The 26,413-nt window shown below is 51.4% G+C and overlaps 1 protein-coding gene across 1 annotated transcript; it reads right to left on the bottom strand.

Annotated features, from left to right (window-relative positions):
- Positions 1-983: 983 nt before the first annotated feature.
- Positions 984-26,024, bottom strand: CSRP1 (cysteine and glycine rich protein 1). The gene is made up of 6 exons (XM_049857955.1): positions 25,920-26,024; positions 14,883-14,995; positions 9,147-9,315; positions 8,064-8,193; positions 2,682-2,775; positions 984-2,229 (listed from the first exon to the last, which is right to left on the bottom strand). Exons 2-6 carry the CDS (start codon positions 14,992-14,994, stop codon positions 2,153-2,155), a joined length of 582 nt encoding a protein of 193 aa, XP_049713912.1. The 5' UTR covers position 14,995; positions 25,920-26,024; the 3' UTR covers positions 984-2,152.
- Between the last annotated feature and the right edge of the window lie 389 nt (positions 26,025-26,413).

Raw genomic sequence — 26,413 nt, forward strand, 5'->3', positions numbered from 1 at the left:
TATTGTTGTTTTGTAAATTCATGGTGTGGGCACATTTTCAAGTAGGCCTGAAGCAGAAGAGCCCAGCCCCCACAGCCTCCAACAGGCATCCCTCAGATGATGAACCTCTTTCCAAAAAGTCTGTCCTATAGGGTCGCTGTGAGTCGGAATCGACTCGATGGCACTGGGTTTTTTTTGGTTTGGGTCCATGGACTTGGCTGTGTAGGCCCTAACAGTGTGGCTGCTGAGACAGGCCCCCCCCGCCAGCCCCCAACCCCCAAGCAGAAGTGAGCTTTCTGGATTTGACATGAAAGTTCCTCTGGCTGAGAGTCCATCTTACTCTGGGGTTTTCCAAGCTGGGAGAAGTTCTGAGCACAGCTTGGGGCCTATCTGATCCCCTGAAATTCCAAAGCCACACAATTCCCAGGCTCACTTGCGGGGGTGGGGGACTGACAGGGCAAGGCAGGGGGATTCCAGTTGGTTGGGCACTTCAGGCAGTATGTTTCAGTTAAAACCCATACTGAAAATAGGAGTTCTTAGAAAAATTGGGGAAAAAAACCACCCTGATTTATAACGCTCTAGGCTTCCTGCTGGAGCCCTGGTGGCACAGTGGTTAAGAACTTGGCCGCTAACCAAAAGGTTGTCAATTCGAATCCACCAGCTGCTCCTTGGAAACCCTATGGGGAGTTCGACTCTGTCCTATAGGGTCACTATGAGTTGGAATCCACTTGGAGGCAAGGGGTTTGGTTTTGGGTTTAGGCCTCCTGCTAGAGCCCTGGTGGCACAGCTGTTAAGAGCTTCAATGCTAACCAAAAGGTTGGCGGTACAAATCCACCAGCCTCTCCCTGGAAACCCTATGGGACAGTTCTACTCTGTCCTATAGGGTCGACAGGCAACCAGTTTTATTTTGTATTTTTAGGCCCCCTGCTAATTTGATTGCAGCAATCAAGTTCCCTCCCAGCCCCAGGAGAGTGGCAGTGTTCACATGGATCAGGACACCAGAGTTCTTTTCTAAACAGCTTTATTGACCAGATGAGAAGTCAGCTTGAATGCAGCCCTTGCCAGCAGCCTTTCGCTCAACAGCTCCATACTGTTGTCCATCTAGTCACTGGGAGCAGCCAGCCCAGCCCCTCCCCTCCCCTCCTGCTGCTCCTGCACTGGGGCCTGGAAGGCTTGGGGGGATGTGGCCAGAGAAGCTTCCCTGGAGATGGGTGGAGTGGAAGGGGCAAGGCCCTGGGTTGGCAAGAAGGCCCTGAGGACTGGGTGCTGAGGGAAGGGGTGTTCAGATGAAGACGAGGCTGTGACTGCCGCCCTCCCCATCTGAGTGTCAAGCAGGCCTGCTGGGACAGAGTGGAGCTGCCAACCTCAGGGCTAGGGTCAGATCTATCTACCCTAAGGTTTGGGCCACTGGTAAAGATGAGTGTGTGTTGGAGGTGTTTCATTAGGGACCCCCTTCAAACAGGAAACTAGATGCCTAGGGGAGTCAGATGATATCCTGACTTTGGGGACCTTAGACCTAGGTTGTCTCCTCCAACTCCAAGGTGGGGGGGTGACACTAATTCCACACAGACCCAAAGCCAAGGGGCCTAGAAAAGCAGGCACCTCCTGTGGTCCATGACCCTGAATGTACCCTCTCTCCCTCCCCCTAGTGACTCCCCAAGCTGGGGCTCCCAGACCTGTTCTGAGGGACACCAAGAAGCCCACCCTCTTTCCCACAGAGGAGAATCTCAGGAATTCAATCAACCATGCTCTTCCCCTGCCCCACTTGGTCCTGCTTTCCTCCCCCTCTGGTCTGTTGCTGCTGCTCCTCTGAGCTCCAAGATGGGGGCTCAGGTGTCTTGCCCGATTGATGACGGGCACTCAGCCTAAAGGCTAAGAACAGGGGTCTGTGGGGCAGGGCACGGGGAGAGGGCCCTGTCCCACCTAGATTCCAAAACACTGAGGTCTCCTGTGGGTGATGTCGTTGGATCCCCAGCAGGGGGAGCCCCTTGATGGTGCTGGGGCCTCAGGCAGACACCCAAACCAAAGGGACCCAGAGGCCCAAGTTCAAGTCATTAGTGATGTGTGGCAGGGCTGAGAAGGGAGTAAGAATCCTAGAAGTCTCCGAGGCTGCTGGGAAAGGGATGGCAATGCAAAGCACTGAGTGGGTAGGGGACAGCAGGCAGTGGTGGCATCACTCGGAGTGGACCAAGGCCCCGGCTCCTTGTCCAAAGCCAAAGCCCTTGGGCCCGAAGTTTTTAGCATAGCATCCTGTAAAGAAAGGAGAGGGGTAAGACATGCTCCTCCCGCCACCAGCCATACCTCCCCCTCCCACTCAAGATACCCCACCCCTAGTGCCTGGCCAGAACTCCGGAGGAGAGTCCCCCCGTGCCCCCTTGCCCTCTCCAGCACCCCCAATCCTAGTCCATACTTCATTCATTTCCTCTGTCACTGAAATTATAGGAGAAGCGCTATCTGCTACAAGAGCCTGGTCTGGGAGTTAGGAATCCAGGTTCTAGCCCCATCCCTGCCCCAGTGTGTCACATGACCCTAGCCAAGTCACGTTCTCCCTGTTTCCTCATCTGGGAAATGAAGGTCATCCTAGATGCTCTGGAATTGATTCCGAATGAAATGAGTTTACATTTAGCAAGGGTGTAACTACTTTAGGTCCCCTACTCCCTCGGTCCCCTTGGCCCCCCAACTAGAAAGGTGAAACCACCCACCTTTGCAGTAAATGTCGCCATCCTTGTCTGCCAGGGTGGTTGACTCAAGGCCTTTCCCACACTTGGCACATCGGAAGCAGGACTTATGCCAGGACTGGGCAGGAAAGAAAACAGTTAATGCTGACTCCAGTAACTATGGTCCCCCTCCCCCAGCCTCACTCCTCTTGAAATAACCATGGTGGAGGAGCTAAAGACACTTCTGAAGTCCACTCAGCTGCTGCTACTCAGAAGACATGGTCCATGGTGCCAGGCAGTGGAGGAGCAGGCCAGAGGCCACACACCACTTCACATCATCTTCAAGGAAGTGTTGCCAAGGCTCCAAGGTTGGTGGTATCAGCTGTACCACAAGCAGCAGGCGAGGTGGTGGGATTATCACCAAGGTAGCTGTGCCCCCATAAAATAAACCAGACCAAACCCATTGCTGTTGAGTCAATTCCAATTCATAGCAACCCTATAGGACAGAGTAGAACTGCCCCATAGGGTTTCCAAGCAGCACCTGGTGGATTCGAACTGCTGATCTTTCAGTTAGCAGCCGTAGCTCTTAATCACTATGCTGCCAGGGTTTCTGTATAGGCAGGGCCAAGCCAGCCTTCTCCAGCCCCCTCCCTGGTGGTGGATTCATGGTACAAGCAAGGGCTTCGGAAGTATCCAGGCATTGCTGCTTTTTAGCAGCACAGCTCTTGGCAAGTTTCTCAGCCTCTGCAACTTCTGCATCTGGGAAACCTGTCTGCCTACTTGCAAAATCAATGTGAGGACTACATACATAAACCTAAGCTGTCTGGCCACACAGTGGGCTTTTTACAATTTTTTTGATTCTCCCAGACCTGCCTGGTCTCTGAAGTCCTAGAAGTGGATGCCATGTTTGCCCAAAGGCCACCACGGCTTGGAGATTGGGGGTGGCAGTATTTCCCTCACTAGGTGGTTGTGAGGATTAAATGACTTCACCCTCGTAAAGTGCAGATCACCAGGCCTGGCAGAGGGGTGGCCCTGAGACAATGCTGTCTATTACCACTTTGAAGGCGATCAGGTCTATGAAGTAAGTGCTTTGCACTCAGCAGGAAAAGGCTTAGGGAGTGTAGATTCTCCGGGGGCCACAGAAGACCCTTTCTAGTTCCAAAAGGATCCCCGAGGCAGGACAGAGTCTTCGGGAAACGGGCTCCCAGGGGAAATCAGGGCCCAGGTTTGTAAACTGTGATGGGATCCTGCACAGCCAGCAGACTTCTCAGCAGCCAGCTCCCATCAGCAACAGCTGAGCAGCTGATAGTAGACAGCTCTGCTGAGCCTGAGAGAAGCAGGGCGCAGGCGGCAGGACAAAACAAGGCTGCCACCGCACAGCCACCAGTGCCCAGGTTGGAGGGCGAGAGGGGAAACTGGATCCTCGGCACATTTGCTCCTCCTTCGAGCCCAAGGGTAGAGGGGTCCAGGCAGCTGAGAGCGGGAGACCTGGGTGTCAGTCCTCCTCTCGGCGCACTGTATAGCCTCAGCAGGCACCCTGTCTTTGTTCCTCCTCAGGAAAGCAGGGGCTGCTTCAGCAACTCACCAGGCTGGAGAAAGGCCAGATCACATCCAGAACACCAACCACCCCTCACGTTGCCCACCCACCCCTCAAAATAAGCTCCATCCCATAGTTCACTCATGCAGCTCCTAAAAGTACTTCCTCCTCCTCAATATCTCTTTCTTGGCCCAGGCAAAAGAGAGGCGGGGCTTCTCCCACAAGCTTTTTTGCTTGAATGCAAAATTCTCTTGGCTCTACTCCTGAGTAGTACTGCCTTAACTTTAACGTATATCTGTCTAGGTGATAGAAAGACCGATTTTTAGATATATTTTATAATTTTCTATTCTCATCATGAGACATAGCAGAAAAAACACCAGCTTAGTAGTATTAACAATATCTCCTGTTTTCATGACCCTGGGTAGTACAAACGGTTAACATGCTCGGCTGTTCAAGTCTTCCCAGAGGCGCCTCGGAAGAAAGGCTTGGTAATCGACTTCCGAAAAATCAGCCATTGAAAACCCTATGGTCTCAGGAGACATCTAGATCAATTGGCATATCAAAACCCATATAGACAATGCTCTACACCCTGCCTTGGTGGGTAGCAACTGGGTTTTAAAAGCTTGAGAGCGGCTATCTAAGATACAACTATTGGTCTCTTCTCGACCACAGGAAAGAAGAATGAAGAAAACCAAAGACTCAAGGAAACAATTAGTCCAAAGGACTATTGGACCACATGAACCATGGCCTCCACTAGCCTGAGACCAGAAGAACTAGATGGTGCCTCACTACCACTACCCACTGATCTGACCAGGACCACAGTAGTAGATCATGGACAGAGTGGGAAAGAAATGTAGAACAAAATTCAAATTCATAATTAAGACCAAGCTTAGTGGTCTGATAGAGACTGGTGGAACCCTGAGATTATGGCCCTTTGTTACCCTTCATACTTGGAACTAAAATCACTCCCAGAGATCTCATTATAGCCATATAATAGACAGGCCTATAAAATGAACAGTAATACCAGTGAGGAATGTACACCTCAGAACAATCAACTATACGAGACCTAAAGGACAGCATTTGCCCAAAAGCAAAATTCAAAAGGACGGTAGGGGCAGAAAAGCTGGGTGAATGGACACGGGGAACCCAGGGAGGAAGGTGGGAGAGTGCTGACACATTCAGGGGTTTGCAACCAATGTCACAAAACAAGCTGGGTATAAATTGTTGAAATAGAAACTAATTTGCTCTGTTTCCAGCAAAAAAAAAGAAAGAAAGAAAAAGAAAACCCTATGGAGCGTAGTTCCTGTCTGACACACATGAGGTCACCATGAGTCTAAATCAACTTGATGGCAACTGGTTAACTGCTTACCTTTTTTTCATATCATTTAATCATTGGCAAGGATCTTCCACATATCTCATTTCAACCTCACAACAATCCCAAAAAGTAGAGAAAAATAATACTAACAACAGTTGGCCCATGCTGAGCACATACCAGGCGCTGCATTGAGCATTATAGGTGCGCTCACTCATTTAATCTTTGAAACAACCTGGTGTGTCAGGGACCATCATTCGCTCGGCCTTACACGTGCAGAAGTGAGGCTTAGGAAGGTTAAACAATTTGTCCAAGGTCACGCAACTTGTAAATTGCAAAACTAAGGCTCAAACCAGGTTCTCTAGAGCTCAAGCTCTTAATCACCATGCTGGGATTAATGATCTCTTCCCATTTTGCAGCTGTGGAAATGGGTTCAAAGAAGTTAAGTGACCCAAAGTAAACAGTAGTAAAAGTAAGGGCTTTGGAATCAGACAAACCTGGGCTTGACTCCTAGCTTAGCCCCTTCCTAACTAGATAATCTGGGCAAATTATTTAATCTTTCCAATTCTCAGTTTCTTCATCTGTAAAATGAGGATAGTAATATCCATCTCCTACCGCCACTGTGATGGTTGAACTGTGAACCTGATATGGCCGAGGCTTTGCATAAGTCTTAGTCCCCTGCCCCATTCCCCACCTCCTTCCTTAAGGTTGAAAAGCCTTGTAAGCCAATACCCAAATACAGAAAAGCTAAAGATAGGCTCTCAGCCCAGCTGTTCTACAAACTTGCTGTGTGACCTTGGCCAGGCCAGCCCTCTGTCCTGGGCCTCGTGTGGATGATCCAGAAATCCTCTGGCCATGTATCTTGAAGATCCTTCTGTGATTTCTGCCTTTTGGTCTAAGACTGCCAACCCCTGAGGTCAACAATTTTCCCTCCTTTTTTTGACTTCAGCCTATCTGCGGGATACAATCAGCTCACCTCAGGACAGTGACACTACAGTGATTCTTACCGTGCAGTGGTGGTTGGGGTTGACTATCAGAATATTATGTGGAAGGACAAGCATGGCAGTTAGAAATAGTTTGGAAAAGCCTTCTGGGTGGATCTGATAGGTCCTGAACTTTTAAAATCTCTGCCCTGGGGGTTCATGGATTCAGGGGGTCTGCATCCCATGAAAGGAGCCCTGGGGGCACAGTGGTTATGCGCTCCATGGCTAACTGAAAGGTCTGCGGTCAGAACCCACTGGTCACTCCAGGGAGAGAGGTGTGGCAGTCTGCTTCAGTAAAGATCGCAGCCTTAGAAACTCAGCGCGGCACTTCTACTCTGTCCTATAGGGTTGCTACGAATTGGAATTGACTTGACAACAACAGGTGGGTGGGTGGTGTGCACCCAATGAAACAGAATGTATATGGATTTTTGAGAGGTTCTTAACACTTCTGAGACCACAGATCCTTTTTGAAAATCTGATGAAGCTATAGATCCTCTTCCCAGATAGAGACAAGTTCCCACAAAACCTTACACACAATTGCAGGGGGTTCATGGGCCCGCTGTGGTCGCCAGCACGAGAGATACACACTGCTCTTTGCCACCCCCCATGAATTGTTCTAGTTGCTGGGTGCCGTTGGGTTGATTCCAACTCACTGTGACCCTAAGTGACAAAGTAGAACTGCTCCCATGGGGTTTCCAAGGCTGTAAATCTTTTTGTTGTTGTTGTTAAATAATACTGCGTTTGCAGTGAAAATTTACACAGCAAACTAGATTCCCATTTAACAATTTCTACACATCTTTTTCAGTGACATTGGTTACATTTTTCACAAAGTGTCAACCTTCTCATTCTTTCCATTCTGGTTGTTCTATTTCCAGTACCCTGGTTTCCCTGACTCATTACCTTCTCCTCTTTGCTTTGGAGTAATTGTTGACCGTTTGGTATTGGTAAGTTTTGAAAGGAGCATAGTGCTCATGGGTAATACTCTTTATTTTATGAGGCAATTTGTTATTTAGCTAAAAAGTGACCTCAGGGGATAGTTTTGGTTCAAGGTTTTAAGTGTATCCCAGGGCAATAGTCTCAGGAGTCCGCTAGTCTCAACTGGTCCAGTAAGTCTGGACTTTTTAAGAATCTGAGTTCTGTTCCATATTTTCTCCCATTCTCTCAGGATCCATCTATTGTGGCCCTGATCTGAAGGGTCAGTAGTGGTAACTGGGCACCATGTAGTTCTTCTAGGCTGTAAATCTTTACAGGAACAGATCATCACTAATGAGTTCAGACCACTGACCTTTCAGTTAGCAGCCAAGTGCTTAGCCATTGTGCTACCAAGGCTCCTTCCCTATGAATTACCCATAGGCATTTAGTAATCACTCCTGTAGATAATGGTAATGTCACTGCACAGGAGTGATTTGAGCTCCCTGGAGACTGGCAGGCACAGGGACAAAGGGTTACTCCAGACACTCAGAAGGAAAAGGGTTAAAGCCCACTGAACAGAGCTAAGGTCAGGACTTGCAAAGTTCTGGAACTCACATCTCAGGAGGGTCTCTCACCAGCCCATCTCCCTCCTGTCTCCCCATCACGCCCAGTGGCTGCCTTACCTTCCCAGCACCAATCACCTTCTCAGCAGCATAGACGGCCTGGCTGCACCGGGGGCAGTGCTCAGAGCCACCAATTTTCTGGGCAAACTTGGATGCATTGGGGTTGGTGGTGGGCCTGTGGCTAGGAGTCCTGCATGGGGAAGGACATGCAGTGAGATGAATTCTGATAAGAAATATGCATGGGGCTGCCACTGCAAAGGTATGACACCACCTTCACCTCACACCAGGGCATGGAAGCTGCTCTCCTAGCCAGTAACGAAGGCTAGAGCCACAGGGGACTCAAAGATCATCTCCCATTTTACAGATGGACAAACCAAGGCTCAGTATGATTTTTTTCCCACTAAAACATCATGCTTCCCTCAGTCATCCAGTTAAAACCCTCTGCATCATTTTTAAGATCTCATTTGTTAAGGATCACCTTCTGTTGCCCCCCATTCAGCAACAGCTCCATTATCAGATTCTTTGCAAGAGGAATCTGCTGACCAGTCACTCCCACTGGGGCAATGGCCTTGGTTGAAAAGTTGCTAACTCATCCGTCATTTCCGTCCATCCCCCCTGGGCTGAGGAACCAGCCAGGATGACTGCCAATAGCCACTATTTACCGGAAAGTCAGAGGTCAGTGGGTGCCAGGGAGACCCAGTGACACCCTGTGGCATTTCCAAGGAAGGAGAATGACTTCCCTCAGCAGGTATGAGAGGTGACAGTGCTGAGAGGGTGGTGTAGCAATGGCCTGAGCTGAGCCCTGGCCCTGGCTCAGATACTCACTAGCTGTGGGTTTGGGTTCTCTCATCCATAAAAAGAGGACACTGGACTAAATAATTCTTGGGGCCCCTCCCAGCTCTGACTCTTATAAAAATATAGGATGCAAGTTCCATGAGGGGTGAGCCTGGCCTATTCTATTCCCACTGTGCCCCCAGCTCCTCCAGTGGGCCTGGCATAGTGAGTGCTCCATAAGACCTTTTCAAAAAATGGCTTTCTGAGCCTCCCCCTGCTTAACCAAAAGGGACTGGAAATATGCCCAACACGGGGTGGAGGCGGGGAAGGATGCTTGAGAATAGGGGTGGGAGGGGATCCTTTACTCACTCCTCAGGCTTGATGCCCAGCGACTCCCCCTTGTCCATGCTCAATGTGCCTGCACCCTGCCCATAGCCATAGCCTTTTGGCCCGTATTTCTTGCCGTAGCAGGACTTGCAGTAGATCTCCTCACAGTGCACAGCCACAGTGGTGCTATCCAGATTCTTCCTGCAGACCACTGTGAAGGGGAAGGGAGGTATGGTGAGCTGAGGCTGGGGTGAGCTGCTAGCTCACTGCAAGTCCCCTACACCTGAAGCTCTCCTGGCAGTTTGCATACATCACATCGGGATCTTTCAGCAGCAGCTGGAAATGGAGGCCTGGATGGCCAATGAGCAGGAGAAAGGGAGGTGGGCTCTGCAAGTCCCGAATGACTCTAGGAAGGCTGGCCATGCTGTGTCTCCTAGGAGTCTGCGCATGTCTCCCCAGGCCTCTACACTATCATATCTCACCAACAGTGCAGTGCACCCCAAAGTTCATAGGAGGGAATAGCCTAGGCCAAAGGAAGCTGGCTGAGGTCCCTCACACTGCCTTTGACAAACAGACGACTGTCCTAACAGGAGAGAAGAAAAAAGACAGGAAGCAAGAAGAGGGCAGGGTTTTCCTGCCTCCAGCAACAGAAGCTGGAAGGGACAATCTGTGCATGCTGGGGGTGGGGAGGAGGGAGAAGGTGAACAGATGCACCCAGAAGAACATCAGTTGATACATATTAAGTGCCCACCACCACGGGCTTTGAAACGAGGTGCAGGTCATGCTAACCACAACAACCGGCTGTGGAGTTTCTATTCCCAGAAATCACTTTGCCGCAGGATGAATTCGGGTCACAGGCTGGGAAGAATTCCCTGACTTCTGGGGTCAGAGATATTGGAATGTGATCAGCCAGAAAGCCCGTGGGCCTCATGTATATTCCTGTTCATCTCTTCAGAGCAAAACAGCTCAGAGCCTGGGGTCATACATCAAAAACGAAACCCATGGCCGTCGAGTCGATTACTACTCAAAGCGGCCCTGTAGGACAGAGTAAAGCTGCCCCCACAGGGTTTCCAAGGAGCAGCTGGTGGATTCGAACTGCCAACCTTTTGCTTAGCAGCCAAGGTCTTAACCACTGTGCATCAGGGCTCCTGGGGTCATACAGAGGCAGACTGCCCAGAATCAAATGCCTATCTGTATGGCCTTGGGCAAGCTATTTTGCCTTTCAGCCTCAGTGTCCTCATTTGTAAATACAGGTAATAATGCCTACCCCAAGAGGTGGTCATGAGAACTAAATGAAGTCTTACATGTGATGGGGACCGTGGTGGGGCGGAGGGTAGACTGGTCCAGGCCCCAAGCAATCATATGTTTCCAACCCCCAACTACTTCTCTCGAGAGGCTCAACTTCATTCTGTTTATTTCTTTAGCCCTCACCCTGCCATCCTGATTTGGTTCCACGAAACTCTTTAAATATTGGGATTCAGTGTGTCCAGTTGGACTGTATCCTCAAATGTGTCTTTCTAAAGATGGAAACCTAGGGACACCGAGGGAGACACCATGCCTCTTGCTTCCCTTTGAGAGGCTCTCAGCTTGGCTCCTTGAGGTTTGCCATCCTCTTGCCTTTAAAGGATCCGGTTCTCTGCCAGCTCCTCTCCTTGCCCTGGGCCCCAGGTTAGAAACTTTAGACCAAATAAGGACCCTCTTGTCCTGCCCTCGGAATCCCTACCTCATTCCAGCACTCTGGGCAGCCCAAATACGGAACTTCCCATCTCCTCCCCTGGGGTTTGGCTCCCGGGAATGAGGGAGAGGGAACAGCAGGCCAAGGGAACAACATTCCCTTCTAGGGTGGGAAGTCAGGAGTTGGCCTGGAATTGCTTCCCGTAAGACCCAAATGAAGCTAGGAGTTCTGAGGCCAAAGGGAAGACAGAGAGCAGAGACAGAGGGCTGGGGAAAGAGGTCCGGCTTGGCTGGGCTCTCCAGCAAGGGACCCAGGAGCTCAGCCCACAGGAGACATCAGAGCCTACAAGTTGACAGGCTCCTGATCACAGGCTGATGGCTCCCCTGCCAGGCCATCTGAGCCCTGACTTTCAGATAAAGTGCTTCAGATAAGACCTCCCTGCTCGTTTCTGCTCTGCCTGGCTTCTCCCAGAGCCCAGTCCTGTCCATATACTCACCTTCAACTCCCCCGACCCTGGCCTCTCCAGGCAATGTGGTTGGGGACTCTCAGCTCACTCCTGGGCACCACCAAAGTCTCAGGCAAGGGGAATTTTAAATAAAGGTGTGAATGAGTTTCTACCAAATCATGTTAAGCCAAAAAAAAAAAAAAAAAGCTTCAGTTGTATGCATGTGTTGGGCAAACACTCTCCTAGATGCTGCCTGGTTCCGTGGGGCCTTGTGATGCTGTTTGGAAATTTGGAAACACAGGGGACAGACAGCCTCAGGTGAGAAGTCAGAATCCCCCAGCCCCCCACCCCAGGATGGAGACTAATTCTCTCTGCTTCTGGAAAACTAAGGCCCACAAAAAAGTCCAAGAGCAGAAGCTGACCCAGGCCTGACTCCAGCCCCTGACTTCCAGACCTGGTTGTTTTCTGCCTTTCTGTGGCTCCTTTCAAGTAGGCCAAGCATGTCAGATGAGGGAGGTGAAAGCCAACAGTAAACCTCAGCCTGCAGGTGAAGAGACCCTGGTGTCAGAGGGTGAGCATGGCTTCTGTAAGCTTCACCTGAGCTCTTGGATTCTGCTACCAGCCCAAGGCCAACCTGCTGGGTCCAGTTCCACCAGCCTTCATCACAGGGTCTGGACAGACCAGCTCTTCATTTCCAGGGCTGGCTGCTCAACCCTGCAGGGGCCCCAGGAGGGACCTGGTTACAGTTCAGAGATAGGCATGTGGCCTCAGGGCAGGCCTCCAGCACAGAGCTGAGCTCTCCCAACAGCCTCTGAGCCACACCAGCTAATGGGAACTGGCTGTCCCTACTGAGACCACAGGGTGTGTGGCCCGCCCTCGGCCCTCTCAATCCCCATTCCCAGATCAAAGGTGAGGCCCAGAGTGAAGGCAGTTCTCCCCTGGCTTTGTCTAGTATATCACCCCATCTAACTCATGCCCTCCCGTGGTCCACAGGAAAGGGAACGCGGGTGCCAAGCTGAGTGGAATCAAGAGCCAAGGACCCGAGTGGTCAGAGGAACTTCTTTTGGGGACTCACCTGGGCCCGCCCAGCAAGGGGTTGACCTTACCCTCACCCAGGCCCAGCCCCTGCTAGACTCTGCCTTACTTAGGAGGGAAAGTCCTTGGATTCTATGGGTTATCGTGAATTCAGCCTAGATACTTATCACACATTTATTAACCCCAAAAGAGAAGTGACCTTTCTTCCATTCACAAACAAATCTTTGTCAAGAATCTAGTGTGTACTAGGTGTTATTCTAGGCCGCAGGAATAGCAAGTTGTGGAGATGCCTCAGACCCCTGGGACATGTGTAGCACTAAGCGGTTCACTTGTAGCTCTGATGTCCAGGAACAGGGCTGGCCCTGAGACCCCGGAGAGACTTGAGAGTGTTCCCTATGGCTGTTCGTTACACAACATCTCTTCCCAGCCTTGCTCCCCAGCCTGACGTCCCACAAGCGTTTCTAATCCTCAACACCCCCTCATGCCCTGCCCCAGGCCCTGCTCCTTCCTTCCTATGCCACCCCCTGAATTCCTGACTCCCCTCAACAGCCTGACCAGCCGCTACTCCTCCACAGTCAGGGCTGCAGGCGGGAGGCCTCCTCAGCCACAGCTGGTCACTTTTAGTTAGTAATTAAGCAACATTCTTTAAGAGCAAGGAAAAGGGCCCTTAGGTCTCCAGCAGCCTGGGCCCTCTTCCCCGGCCAGGTCAGCGCCAAGCTCTTATTCCCTCTGAAAAAATAAATGCCTAGGAAATTCCTAAGTGGAGTGAACAGCTGATAACAAGATGCTGTTTCTGGCCTCCTCTACAGGCTGGAGGTCAGCAAAGCTCCACCAAAGCTCATTTACACCCCATTTATCAGAGGCACCTGTCTGGGCTGTGACTCCAGGCAGCGCCCCGGCAGGGCATGGGGCCCGTGCTGGCTTTGGGCTGATCCGACCAGCAGCAGGTAGAGACAGGTGGACATCCATGATCGGGCGGGCGATGGCCCATCTGGATCCTACTGTGGAGCGCAATCCCCTGGAACAAAGGAACCCTTGGCCGCTCCTGACTTTGCTTCACATGACGTAGACAGACGAGATCACTTCCTGGATCTCTCAGAGGGGCGGGAACTTCAGCCCCTGTGAGGTCTCCTTTCCCTCACACCATCTTACTTCAGTGCTCTGTGTTTGTGTGTGTGTGTTTGGGGGTGGGGATGCCTGCCGTTTATTGAACACTCAGCAATGCTCTAAGTGCTTCATTTGTTTTACAAGCTCATTTCATTTTAATTCTCACGACAACCCCATGAGGTAACTATTCTCTCCACTGTAATAACGAGAAAACTCACCTGGAGAGAGACTGAGTAACTTACTGGTTGTTACTCAGATAATGAAACCCTGATCTGGCTGACTCCACAACCTGGTGCTTAACTAAGGCATCCTGCTGCCGCCCACTCTTCGCCTGCCCTCAAGGAAGCAGCCTCTTCTTCTAACGCAGACCTTCTGCTATGATCACAATAAACTAAATCATTTAGGAATCTGGGGAGAGGCTTTCCAAGCTGCCACTTCCTGGGTGCTATGAAAGCATCCCCTTCCCACTCACCCAGGCTCCCATCAGTGTAGCTAGCTTCATAGGGTTGGGATTCCTGGTCAACCTGACTGCTCTCAGTTGCTTAATGTCTTTGCTGGTTCTCTTTTCTTCTCTTTTTAGTAGCAAAAAATTTGCCATTTGAATCATTCTTAAGTGTTCAGTTTGGCGACATGAATTCCATTCACCATGTTGCATAACCATCACTGCTATCTATTTCCGAAAGTTTTTCATCACCCTTAAGAGAAACTTGGTGTCTCTTAAGGAACAACTACCCACCCCCCGGCCAAGGCCCTTGTCACTAACCACTAGTCTACTTTCTGTCTCTACGCAATTGCCTCTTCTAGATATTTCCCGTAAGTGGGCTCCTACAATATTTGTCTTTTTGTGTCTGGCTTCTTTCATTGCACATAACTTTTCAAGGTTCATCCCCATTGTGGCCCATATCAAAAAGTCATTCCTCTTTTGGCTGATGACAGGTGCAAATCTCGCCCTGGGTCATTGGCTGTGATGTCAACATACTTTGTGTCCCATCTCCCCCTTGGCCCAAGCTGAGCAGGAATGGAAACGAGAGCAATGGGCTAATTACAAGCTGCTGAATTGGGAAGAGTCTAGATGTCCCCCTAAGCCCAGCTTCATCATAGGGTTGTGGCCTTTGTTGCCTTTTAACAAGGGATAATTTGGGTCCAAAGGTCGGTGAAACTTTGGGCTAAATGTGATTTCCTCTGAAATGATGGGAGTGTGGCAAGGAAGAGAAAGAAGAGTGAGCTGAGTGGAAAGTTTTCCTAACCAAGTCCTCACAGCTTGGCTCTCAGCCCTTCAGTGCCCACCACACCCACCAGCCCTGGCCAGTCCTTCCCCTTAGAGAGCAAGAAAGTAGCTTCTGAACGGAACAAAGACGCTCTTAAGTGTTTCCCTCCCAGCTGTGCTTCAGCCAAATGTCAAGTTGTTTACAGCCCATGGGACCAGCTCCCTGGGGTGCTAACAGGCCTAGTCTGTGGAGACGGGCCCAGGTCCCTGTCCCCATGGCAACAGCAGGGCCTGGGGCAGGGTACTCACTGCACAGGAAGCAGGATTTATGGAAGCTATTGCCTTCGCACTGAACCTCTTCGGCAAAGTAAACCGATTTTTGGCACACTCCACATTTCTTGCCTCCTCCCCAGTTCGGCATTCTGCAAAAGGGACACAAAACTGGGAATTAATTTTAGAACATAGATGAAACATAGATGGCCCATGAGGGAAATAAGACATACAGAGACTGAGAAGAAGGATGGAGGCAGGACTCCTATGGGGCTGCCAGCCCAAGTCCAGCACTTCTTCCTGCTTGCTCTTACCCATGTCCTCAAACCTACTACTTATGGGTTTCCTCCTCCAATCTAATCAACAGGTATTTATTGAGCAACTACAATATTTTCAACTCTGTGCTAGGCACTCTTTTTTTTTTTTTTTCTGGGAGTTTTTGGTAAAAGTTTGCACAGCAAATCAGGTTCCCATTTAACAACTTCTACGCATATTGTTCAGTGACATTGGTCACATTTCCTGCATCACGTCAGCATTCTCATTATTTCCGTCCTGGTTGTTCCATTTCCATTATTCTTGCTTCTCTGCCCCTCACCCCTTTGTTTTAGGGTAAATGTGCTAGGCACTCTTGTTGTTATTTCCTGCTGTTGAGTCGATTCCAACTCATGGCAACCCCACACGTATCAGCGTACAACTGTGCTCCATAGAGGTTTTTTCCGAAGCAGACTGCCAGGCTTGTCTTCCGAGGTACCTGGGGGTGGATTCAAACCACCAACATTTTGGCTAGCAGTCTAACACTGAACAGTTTGTGCCACCCAGGGACTCCTTGCTAGGCACTCTAAAGGACATAAATAAGCGTAAGATGCAGGCTCTACAAAGGAGGCTGCAGTTTCGGTAAAAACGAACCATCTACGACTACACACACACATCAGCACGGACAAATCTCATCAAGATACTGTGAAGCAAAAGAAGCAGCTAAACCAGAGTTTGTATACCACAAATCCATCTGTGTAAAGTTCACAAACAGGCAAAACAAATTCATACCGTCTACACGTGAACACACGGGTAGAAAAGTTATACAGAAAAGCAAAGGAGTGATTATCACAAATGATTATCTTAGAAGTAGTGACCTGTAAGAGAGGGAAGGACTGTCATTGGGTGGGGACCGCCAGGGGGCTGCCAAAATGTGGTCATCACTCTAGAATTATTCTTTTGAACTATACTCACAGGTTTTACACACTCTTTTGTATATAAGACATATCTCACAGAAAAAAGGTGTACAAAATAGTGCAGGTGGCAGGCATGCAGGGCACAGCTCTGGAGCTTTAGAATGCGTTAGAATCAGACGGGGGCTTCTGCAAAATCAGATTTACGGGTGCCTCCTCAGATCTGTTGGATCAAAACCTCTGAGAAGGCGGCACAGGAACTCGCATTTTTAATAAGCCCCGCAGGTGAGTCCAAAGCAGGCGGCCTGGGACACACTTGAGATGTTCTAGGAATTGGTTAGGAACTGAGGTCTTGATGGCAGACAGGTGTGGTCCAATCCTGATTCCGCCTTGGGCAAGGTCCTCAGTCTTTCTAAACCTTGATTGCTGTGTCTGAAAAATGGGGATGAAAATAGAAGCTACTTCATTTCTGGACACTAAATGAGATGTGGCACATCAAAGGTACAGCACAGCGCCCGGCATACGGTAAGTCTCCAATAACCAGCAGTTAGTATTATGAACACAGAAGGCCACAGGTCAGTGCCTGGTTAAGGAAAGAGCAGCACAGACGGTAAATGCTATAGGAACTTGGAGGAAGAAAAAGCCCTTAAGCTGATGGGATCTGCTTCTCTCCTTCCAATTCACTCACTCGCTTAACAGACATGGCTGAAGGAAGAAGATAACCTCTAGCTCTTTAGACAGAAGTTCATGTGTAGGGCAGAGACCGGGTCCTAGTGAACGCGCTGCAGATACTGACGGATGCTGAGGTAGCCCAGACGTGGTGGGTAAAGGAGGACGCAGCGTGCTAGGGAATGAAGCGGATGGGTACAGCAAAAGGTTTCGGGGGGGAAAAAATCCTGATCTGAGAGTTTCTGGAAGCAAGTCCCTCCTTGCCCCTGCGTGAGCGGAGGAGCAACTGGCTCTGGGGGTTGTTATCAGAGGGTAGACAGTCAGTCTTACAACAGCTGAGAGACAAAAAGAAACTGAGTCTGTGATGACATCATTAAGCCACTGAGTTCAGCCAGCCTGAAGTTCAACCTATCTCTGAACTCTCCCGATTCAAGGCGACCCCATGTGTGTCAGAGTAGAACTGTGCTCCACAGGGTTTCAGTGGCTGATTTTTGGGAGGCAGATTGCCAAGCTTTTCTTCTGAGGCGCCTCTGAGCGCACAGGACTAGAACCTCCAACCTGTCAGTTAGCAACCATCGACTTCCCTCTGCCTTGCTGTTGTCTGTTGCCATGGAGTCTCTTTTGACTCGTGAAGATCCCGTGTTTGCAGAGTAGAACTGCTCCATAGGGTTTTCAAGGCTGTGACCTTTCAGAAGTAGATGGCCAGGCCTGTCTCCACCCATGACTCCACCTCACACGCTATCACAGTTGGAGTTGGTGATGTCATCACTGCGCTCAGCGCCCCCGCCGAGTGCCCAGCCCAGGGCCTGCACGTAGACAGCACTGTGCACGGTTGGGGGAGGCTACCTGAGAGGCTGCCTGAGGTACAGGGCTGGAGCTGGGCCCGCTGTGCTCTCCCAGCTGGGAGTGCACACTGACACTAGCAGGGCCATAGCCCACAGCGTCAGCGGTTTTCCCCTCCCAGGTCCTGGACCACAGTTCCTCTGGCTTACACACATCACTGACGCACCACAGGTAGGATTTCTCTAGCTGCACACGACCTCTCTACCTTCCTCAGATAAGTCATGGGGCCCGAGCTCCCAGATCTTCAGGCCAGTCCCCATTCCCAGCCTCTGACACCCCAACTGTTCCTTCGGCCCCTTTCTGTGCTGAGGCCTCCAGGGGCCAGCTGCTCTCATTGAGCAAGGGCTGGGCTCTGCAAAGCCATGTGATGTGATGGACAATTTGATAAGAATAGCAACATGTGACAGGCATCACCGGCCGTTAAACCCTCACCAATTTCCCCCTTCTTTGTTACTGTTGTTAGGTGGCGTCAGGTTGGCTCCAACTCATAGCAACCTTATCATGTATAACAGAAAGAAAAGCTGCCTGGTCCTGTGCCATACTCGCAATAGTAGGTATCTCTGAGCTCACTTTGGACATGTTATCAGGAGGGACCAGTCCCTGGAGAAGGCCATCATCCTTGGTAGAGAGTCAGCAAAAAAGAAGAAGAGCCTCAATGAGTTGGATTGACACAGGGGTTGCAACAATGCTCTCTTCCTTGCTACAGAACCTCAATTATATTCAGGCAGTTACCCCTCCACCAAGTGACTCAGGGGAGGCCCCCGTCCTCAGCTCCAGGGGCAGAGCCTGAGTCCCTTAAGCCAACATCAGTGACTCCATTCCCCTGCCAGTAGCTGGTCCAGGAGCGGGCTGGGACACTGAATGGGCCATGTCACTTCTGGCCAGTGAGATGTGAGGGAAGCTTTGCTTGGGCAGCTTCTGAGAAAATGTGCTCAGTCATATGGGGCCACACAGGCACTCTTCCCCCTCTGAGGTGACTAGACATGACCTCTGGACTTCTGCAGGCAAGGCACTCCAAGTGACAGACTGCCATTGATTGAATGTCTACTGTGCTCCAGACAGCTTACAGATTCCATCTCATTTCATCCTCACCACTTGGAGACAGAGAATATATGCCCACTTTACAGACAAGGAAAACGAGGCTCAGAAAGGCTGGGCAATTTACTTGCAGCTACACAGCTATTTTTTTTACACAGCTAGAAGAGGTAGAAGTAGGATTTGAATGCGGGTCCGGCCATTTCTAATCTTGTCACCCCAATCATCATACTGCTGCCCTATGGTATTTAAGAGTACTGCCCAGTACCTGCTCATGGTGGGCAATAGGTACACCAATGCTGGCTCTCCTTCCAATCCCCTGAACCAGCTAGGGACATACTCCATGCCCCTAGGAACATCCCCAACGGTGGAAAGTTCCCCTGATCACGTGGTCGTGGGCCAGTTCCAAGCAATGTTTTGTTCCCCAACACAAGAGCCCTTCTCCCTCTGGGGGAGACCCAAGCTTCGCACAGGCCTCCCCTTGTTCTCCCTGGCTGCATGTCAGGGGCCCACATCCAGCAGGGCCCCAGGGAATCAGGAACATGGACAGGGAAATGGGTGAAACCCAAGGGTTTGCCAGTGAGAAAAATCTGCCCAGGATGCTTCTCAGCTGGGCCATTCCTTTGAGCTGGGCCATTTGGTTGAGGGTCTCTCCTCAGGAGCCCAGTGAATAGGCAATGGCCCTAGCGACTAGAGATGGAAAATAATGACTATGTCCACTGCCAGGAGGGGTCTCAGGCAGGCTCTGTGGGTGGGCTCCTGCCCCTCTCTGCCCACACAAACACCCCCCAGGAGACCAGTCTGTGGGGAAGAGTCAGCTGAGAGAGCCCTGGCCACCTCATTCCCTGCAAGGGCGAGGCTTGGCCTTCACTCCACCCCTCCTTTCTGCCCAGCCCTTCTTTTCAACAGCTAACAAATCCTGTCTCCAGGCTGAATTGCCTTAAAAGGAAACCTGTTTCTCAGCATGTGTGGAGTGCCTAGGGGGAGGCCTGGCGCCTTCTTAATCTCCTTACCATTTCTAGGGGAGGGCAGTCCTTCCAGCAGGAGGTTGTGGCAAGAGAGCTTCCCTAGTTCAGAGCCCAGGTCACAGAGTTCAGTGTCCAGGAAAGTGGATGTTGGAGTCAGACAGATCTGGGTTTCCTCCTAACAGAACGGTCTTGGGCAAGTTACTTTCCTCTCTGAGCTTCAAGTTCCTTGTCTCTAAATTGGGACCAGGAGCTCCCGTGGCACCGTGGTTAAGAGTTTGGCTGCTAACCAAAAGGTCAGCAGTTCGAATCCACCAGCCACTCCTTGGAAACCCTATGGGGCAGTCCTACTCTGTCCTATAGGGTCACTATGAGTTGGATTCGACTCGACAGCAAGGTTTTTTTTTTTTTTTTTTTTTATGGGACCATGTTGTTGTTGTTAGGTGCCGTCAAGTTGATTCCAACTCACAATGACCCCATGTGACAGAGTAGAACCGCCCCATAGGACTTTCTAGGCTATATAATCTTCACAAAAGCAGTAGGTTAGAACTGCCAACTTAACCAGCGCAGCACCAGGGCTCCTTAAATGGCACCATACATGCCTCGAAAATGGTTCCAAGGGTTAAATGACAACGTACGTAAAGTGATGGCACAGCGACTGGAACACTGTGAGAGCTCAATTTTTATTGTTAAGTCATTGTTCTGATTACCACCACCAGGACTGGCCCGGCCAAGCCTTAATACCACCCAGATGTGGGGCCAGATGTTTACTCTCTTTCCCAGCAAGTCCACACCTGGAAGGGATAGGCTTGAGGAGTAACGTGCCAGATAAAGTAGGGACCAGGAATTCCTGACTTAATTTGTCAGCCCAGCTAATGAGTCTGGGACAGGTTACTTGCTCATCCTCTGGGGTGTAATTCCCTCTGGCTACTCGAGTCCATAAGCAGGGCCATCTGTCTTTATATCAAGCTCCCTTCTATATTGCTCTGCTGATGAGTGTTTGGTACATCATTATGCCTTCTGTAATCATATTATCCACCTACTGGGTTTGGAGTGGGCTCTCTTCAGTGTTACAGTCCTGCTGGGGATTGCCCTCTGTGTTCCGGCTTGTCCTACTTCACTCTGTTGATAATCTCAACAGAGAATAGTTTGAGTTTTCTGCTGAATGGCTGGAAATATCTAGTCAGCTGTTTACCTGAAATGCCAGGATCCTCCAGGCTGGCTGGAGGGTAGGAACCCCTTCTGATATGCGACAAGCTACCCAACCAGCCCTTCCTATCCAGCTGTCCCATTAACAGCTGTATCCAGATCCTCAATCTTGAGAGGAGAGATTCAAGATGGCAGCTCTCGTAGCAGCCGAGTGAGGAGCAGACACAGGGCACAGATGCGCATGCTTACCCCAAATCCAGCGAATAGGGGATAGGTTCAGTTTCAAGTTTAAGGAACCGTCTCAGAGGTGCATAATCTCCGGCAGTGCCTGAAGGAGATCTCATCAAGCCCTTGACAAACCATGCCAAATCTTTATTTCTCCAGTGGAAAAATCTCTTTCTCACATTCCAAGATCTCTTGTTCCCTGGAGCCAAAGAGCAACTCTTGGGCCAGGGCTCCGGCCCCCACCCACTCGGTCTGGTAGAGCCCCATGGAGTGTTTGCCTAATTGGAAATGTGCTGCTCGCATTACCTGAGCTGTTTGGTATCTGGCCAGGTACACAGGAGAGCTGCAGTTCTTTCCAACCCCACAACTCAGCCCCTTCCTCCATGCCCCCCATAGCAGGAGGGCAGCCAAGGAGAGACAAGAAAGGAGGGAGGCCCCAATGGTCAAGGCTCGGAGCCCATGTTCTGGAGGTGACACCTGAGAGCCCAGGAAATACACCGCCCCTGAATGTAAATGTGATGGCCACTGACGGGGGAGGACCGGCAACACTGCGGGAGCAGAGCTGGCTTGGAAGCTGATATGGAGGTGGTGCCAGCCCAGCCTCAGTTTCACATGCCCCACCACAAGCCTCACTCTTTCTTCAGAACCTTGTACTTGACTCACGTCTCTGAGAAGTTAACCAGCACCACAGAGCTATGATCACTCCATACCCCATAAAAACAAACGAAAAAGCATGTGCTGCCGATTCCAACTTACAGTGACCCTATAGGACAGAGCAGAACTGCCTTATAAGGCTTCCAAGGCTATAAATCTTCACAAAACAAACTGCCACGTCTCCTACAGAGTGGCTTGGTGGGTTTGAACTACCAACCTTTGGTTAGCAGCCGAGCTCTTAACCACTGTGCCACCAGGGCTCATTCCATGCCCCACAGTACCCCAGAACTTGGCCCATCATTCTAGCTCAGCTCTCTCTCTGTAGTATGAGCGTTCTCTTTTCACATCCATGTCCCATGGCCGTTGTAGAACCGAACTCACAAGGGCAGCGTTACGTCTTTTCATTTCTCTGTTTATCCCCTAATATCTTTAAGGGCTCTCCACCTGTGAAGCTCAGAACTCTGAAGGTCAACAAATGTAGAAATAGGGTCTATGAGTCCTTTTAAGTATTTCAAAACTACTACGGAAATCCTACATTATAATAAAGCCTCACAGGCTAATTAGCAGATCAAGTTTCTTTGCTTTTATCTGGAATGAAGTCAACTTAGTGTGATTAACAGCTAGTTATGCCATGCTGAACAAAAAGGTCAGAATGATTTTTCTTTGATTAATTTTTTAAAAATGAAAACAACTAGTACTCAGGTCTCATAAACATGGGTTGTTTGGAGCTGACATCTTGGTAAGCACCATCCCACGCCACCCCTGTGAAATGAATGCTGGGTACTCGGGACAGGGAGGACTTCCCATTTCTTCCTCCCACTTTACTGGTGAGGAGCCAGATGCTGCCTTCTGACCCTTGGGAAGCCCTGGAAATGTGCAAGTCCTGAAATGCTAGCTGCCTCAGTATTTACACACTTTACCATACATGGGAATTACTCAAGGCTGATGTCAGACGAATTCCTGGGGAGCTGCGTGGTACAACCACGTTATTACCAAATCAATTCCTAACAACTGGAAACAGCAAGCAAAGCACCTCCTGTCCTGTCAGAAGCCAGGACCCCCTCCCCTTCCCCCCACACCAGGAGCTCCGCTGCCTCTTTTTTTTTTTTTTCCTTTCTTCTCAAGCAGGCTCTTTTCTAAGCTTCTTGTCTTTCCTACACACCTACCCCCAATATTCAAACATGCATCAGACCCTGTGAAAGCATACTTATTGGGATCTGGGTACTAACTTCAGGGGTCCTCTCTCCCCCTTCCTGGCCAAGCAGCAGAGTAAAAACCTAGAGGCTGTGAGTTCTAACCCCGACTCCATCCACATTAAAACTGGCAAAGCCATATTCCCCAAACAGTGCATAAACCACTGTGAAGCACCTGGTAAAGCTAATGTATTTCACAAACGGTAGATACGTCCTTAGTGAGTTGATCTGGAAAAGGGAAAACATAGAGGAGCAAGAAAAACAGTAACAGAGGGAGGGTTTTGAAAGCAGACTGTTTGAAAAGCAACTCCAATATGGACCAACTGCCATCTCAGGCAAATTACTTGTCACCTCTGAGCCTCAGTTCCTTTATCTGTAAAATGTGGGAACATCAGTACCTACTTGACAGATTGTCCAAGGTAATATGTGAAGCGTTTAGCAGGTGCCAGGCACACTGCAAGTGCTGATATCTGCTTAGTGTTGTCTTAAGGAAGGCCAGCTCTGTAATGCTCATTGTACAGTGTTGTGTCTCTAGATAGTTCCCAGTACCTCCGAGTCATGGCAAACTGCTGATTTAGAGGAAAATTCCCCTTATTCTCACTAGCACCTCCTTGGATCTCAATATGTTTAATGCATGTCTCTTCATAGTCCTCTAGCAGGCCAAGCTTTCCCCATAAACCAGACTTGCATAAATATTTAGAACTTTGGCAGCCTACCACAAAAGCCTTCCCAATTTGCTTTCCCCACCAGCAGATCTAGGAATAACAACTTGCCTTTTTGACCTCACCTGGTCCTCAACACTACTCACATGGAAAAACTGGCTAGCAACTATCTGTAAGTTTTCGGTAAAGGCAAGTGGATGTCCAACTGGACAGCTCAGCTCAGCTCAGCTCAAAGTCTATGACTATTTCATTCACTCACCAAATAGTTACTGATCACCAATCAAGGGCCAAATACTCCACCCCCAGGAGGCAACTCTGGCCCCTCACTACTGGCTCCGGAGAGAGATATTTGCAATTAAAAAATAAACCACTGAGGCCAGTGATTTCAGGTGCTAAGGCGGACCAGAGGCAAAGAGGCCGTGGCACCTCTGGCTTTCACACGCTATTGGCAGCTCAAATGGAGAGCTGGTGGGCTCCCTCTTCAGTTTCTCTCCTGCACCCTCCCCACACCTCTCAGTACTTGGCATCTGAGGCCTGGCAGACAGTTCTCTCCCTCCCCCACCTCTGGCCTACGCCACACCCTCCGGAATAAACTTCCTTCCCTGTCTGACTGCCCTCCACCCTGGATATCCTCTGAGAGGCAGAGGGTCATTCACAGGGAGACTGAGGGGCAGGGAGACTAGATTCGGGCAAGAATGGGATAAATGCTACGTATGAAGTATGACCAGTGGATGAGGGTTGAGGACAGCCTCTGTCTCAGTGGTACTGGGCCTCCTGACGCCCCTCCCCCCTTCCCCCTCCCTCGGAGAATCAAGAAGCAGCAGCTGAATAAGAGCAGGAGAAGCTCAGCACCCCTCTCCCCATACCCGACCTGGGCGAAATCAGCAATCTGTACTTCAAGATGATGGAGAGAAGCAGCGCCTTAGGCCTCACCCTCTGGGAAGGAAAGAGCTGGGTACGCAGGACCAGGAAGAAGGCAGTAATTGACTGCTACTATGTTTGAACACCTGCTACCCGTTGCCCGCCAGTTGATTCTGACTCATAGTGACCTTGATGATACACTCCCTGAAAGAAAGTGAAGCACTGAGAGGTTAAGTAACTTGTCCGAGGTCACCCGCGTAGCAAGAGGCAAATCCAAAACTCAAACCTAGGTCTTTCAACCTTCCAATCTGTCACCAAGATTCCAAGCTGTGTCTTCATGGTACGCTTTCTACCAGAGCCCAGCAGTAGATTTCTTGGTGCCACTGTGGCAGGATCTCAAGCAGGGCACTCAGAGTGGGGAGGGCCTGCCCATTCATTTGTCCCAAAAGATGAATGGCTGGAGGGAAGGGCCCACTCCATTGTTCCCAGCATAGACCCGGTTCCTGATGGCAACAGCACAAAGACCAAGGAACATGGAGAATATTCTCAGGTCTGTGAGAGGGATAAAATACCGGCCTCAGAGGGTTGCTTGCTGGGTAATAGGTTGCACCGTGCTTTAAACATCCTCCTTTCTTGCTCCCTCAAACCGCAGTGCTCAGGGACTAGGGCCACAAAACGCTCACTGTTGGCTTTTCCAGGTGTCTGTAATCGTCCCCATCTAGCATCAAGACTTGGGGTAGAGAGAAGTGAAAATCTCTCCCCCGCCATCTAGTTATTCCGAAAGTCTGAAAACTCGCACCTGCGCTCAGGGACACAGATCCCCAAGGCCCGCTCATGAAGCCAGATGTTTCCCTCGCCCCACCCGCGGGCGTCTTCTCCCTGAGCAGGAGGGTGAGGGAGGGGGTGGCACGGATGCCCTCATCTCCCTGTCATACAATGACCGTCAGTGGCGCGCAGAATTGCCGATTGTTCTGCTGCGGAACCTGCAGGCGGCGGGGGGAGCCAGGCCGCGCCGGGTCGGGGACTCGCGGGAAGCCCTGGGGTGGGAAGGGGCCCGGTGGCTCCTGGAAAGAGGAGCTCGGCCCGGACTAACAGCGGCCCCTTGTCACAGCTCGGTCCGCCACGGCCCCTGCCCGCGCCACTTTCCGGCCAACTTTCCACGCAGCTACTTGGGCCGCCGCGGGGCGGGAAAGACCAGCGGGCGCCCCCTGCGTACCCAGACGCCCGTACGGCGAGCAGCCGCAGGCGCAGAGCCGGGCCAGGCTGGGGCCGGGGCGCCCGCAGCCCAGGGGGTTGGGGCCGGGGCGCGCGCAGCCCAGGGAGCTGGGGGCCGGGGCGCGCGCAGCCCAGGGAGCTGGGGGCCGGGGCGCGCGCAGCCCAGGGAGCTGGGGGCCGGGGCGCCCGCAGCCCAGGGAGCTGGGGGCCGGGGCGCCCGCAGCCCAGGGAGCTGGGGGCCGGGGCGCCCGCAGCCCAGGGAGCTGGGGGCCGGGGCGCCCGCAGCCCAGGGAGCTGGGGGCCGGGGCGCCCGCAGCCCAGGGAGCTGGGGGCCGGGGCGCCCGCAGCCCAGGGAGCTGGGGGCCGGGGCGCCCGCAGCCCAGGGAGCTGGGGGCCGGGGCGCCCGCAGCCCAGGGAGCTGGGGGCCGGGCGCACTCACCTGGCGGCTGGCTCGGGCGGCGCGCGGGCTGGAGGCGCTCTCGGAAGCAGCGGCTGGGCGCGCCGGCCTCCGCGCAGTTTTGTTTCGCTCTGCGGAAGGCGTGTCCCGCGCCACGCCAACCAGTGCGCTTTGCACACTGCACCACACCAGCTGATGTCATGGCGCGAAGCCCCGCGGCGCTGCCCCCCTAGGACCCGGGACAGCCCGGACGGCACCGACTCCAGCGTGCCCGGCGGGCCCGCGCTGCGGCCCCACTGTGTGCGCTACCGCCCGGCAGAAAGGACGTGCAAGGGACTTCTCAGGGCTTTCCTGTCAGCCAGACGGGAAGGCGGAGACGTGAGCTGAGAGGCAGAACCGTGATAAACTCTTTCCTCAGAGAAAGAGGGGTCACAAATTTACATGGCCACCTGGTAGGGTGTGAAGGACGCATCGTGGGCGCCAGAGTGAGACACACCAGGCTTCTGATCTGCCCTTTCCACTTACCAGCTGGGGTC

Source organism: Elephas maximus, chromosome 18, assembly GCF_024166365.1.
Source record: "Elephas maximus indicus isolate mEleMax1 chromosome 18, mEleMax1 primary haplotype, whole genome shotgun sequence".
Classification (NCBI taxonomy): Eukaryota; Metazoa; Chordata; class Mammalia; order Proboscidea; family Elephantidae; genus Elephas; species Elephas maximus.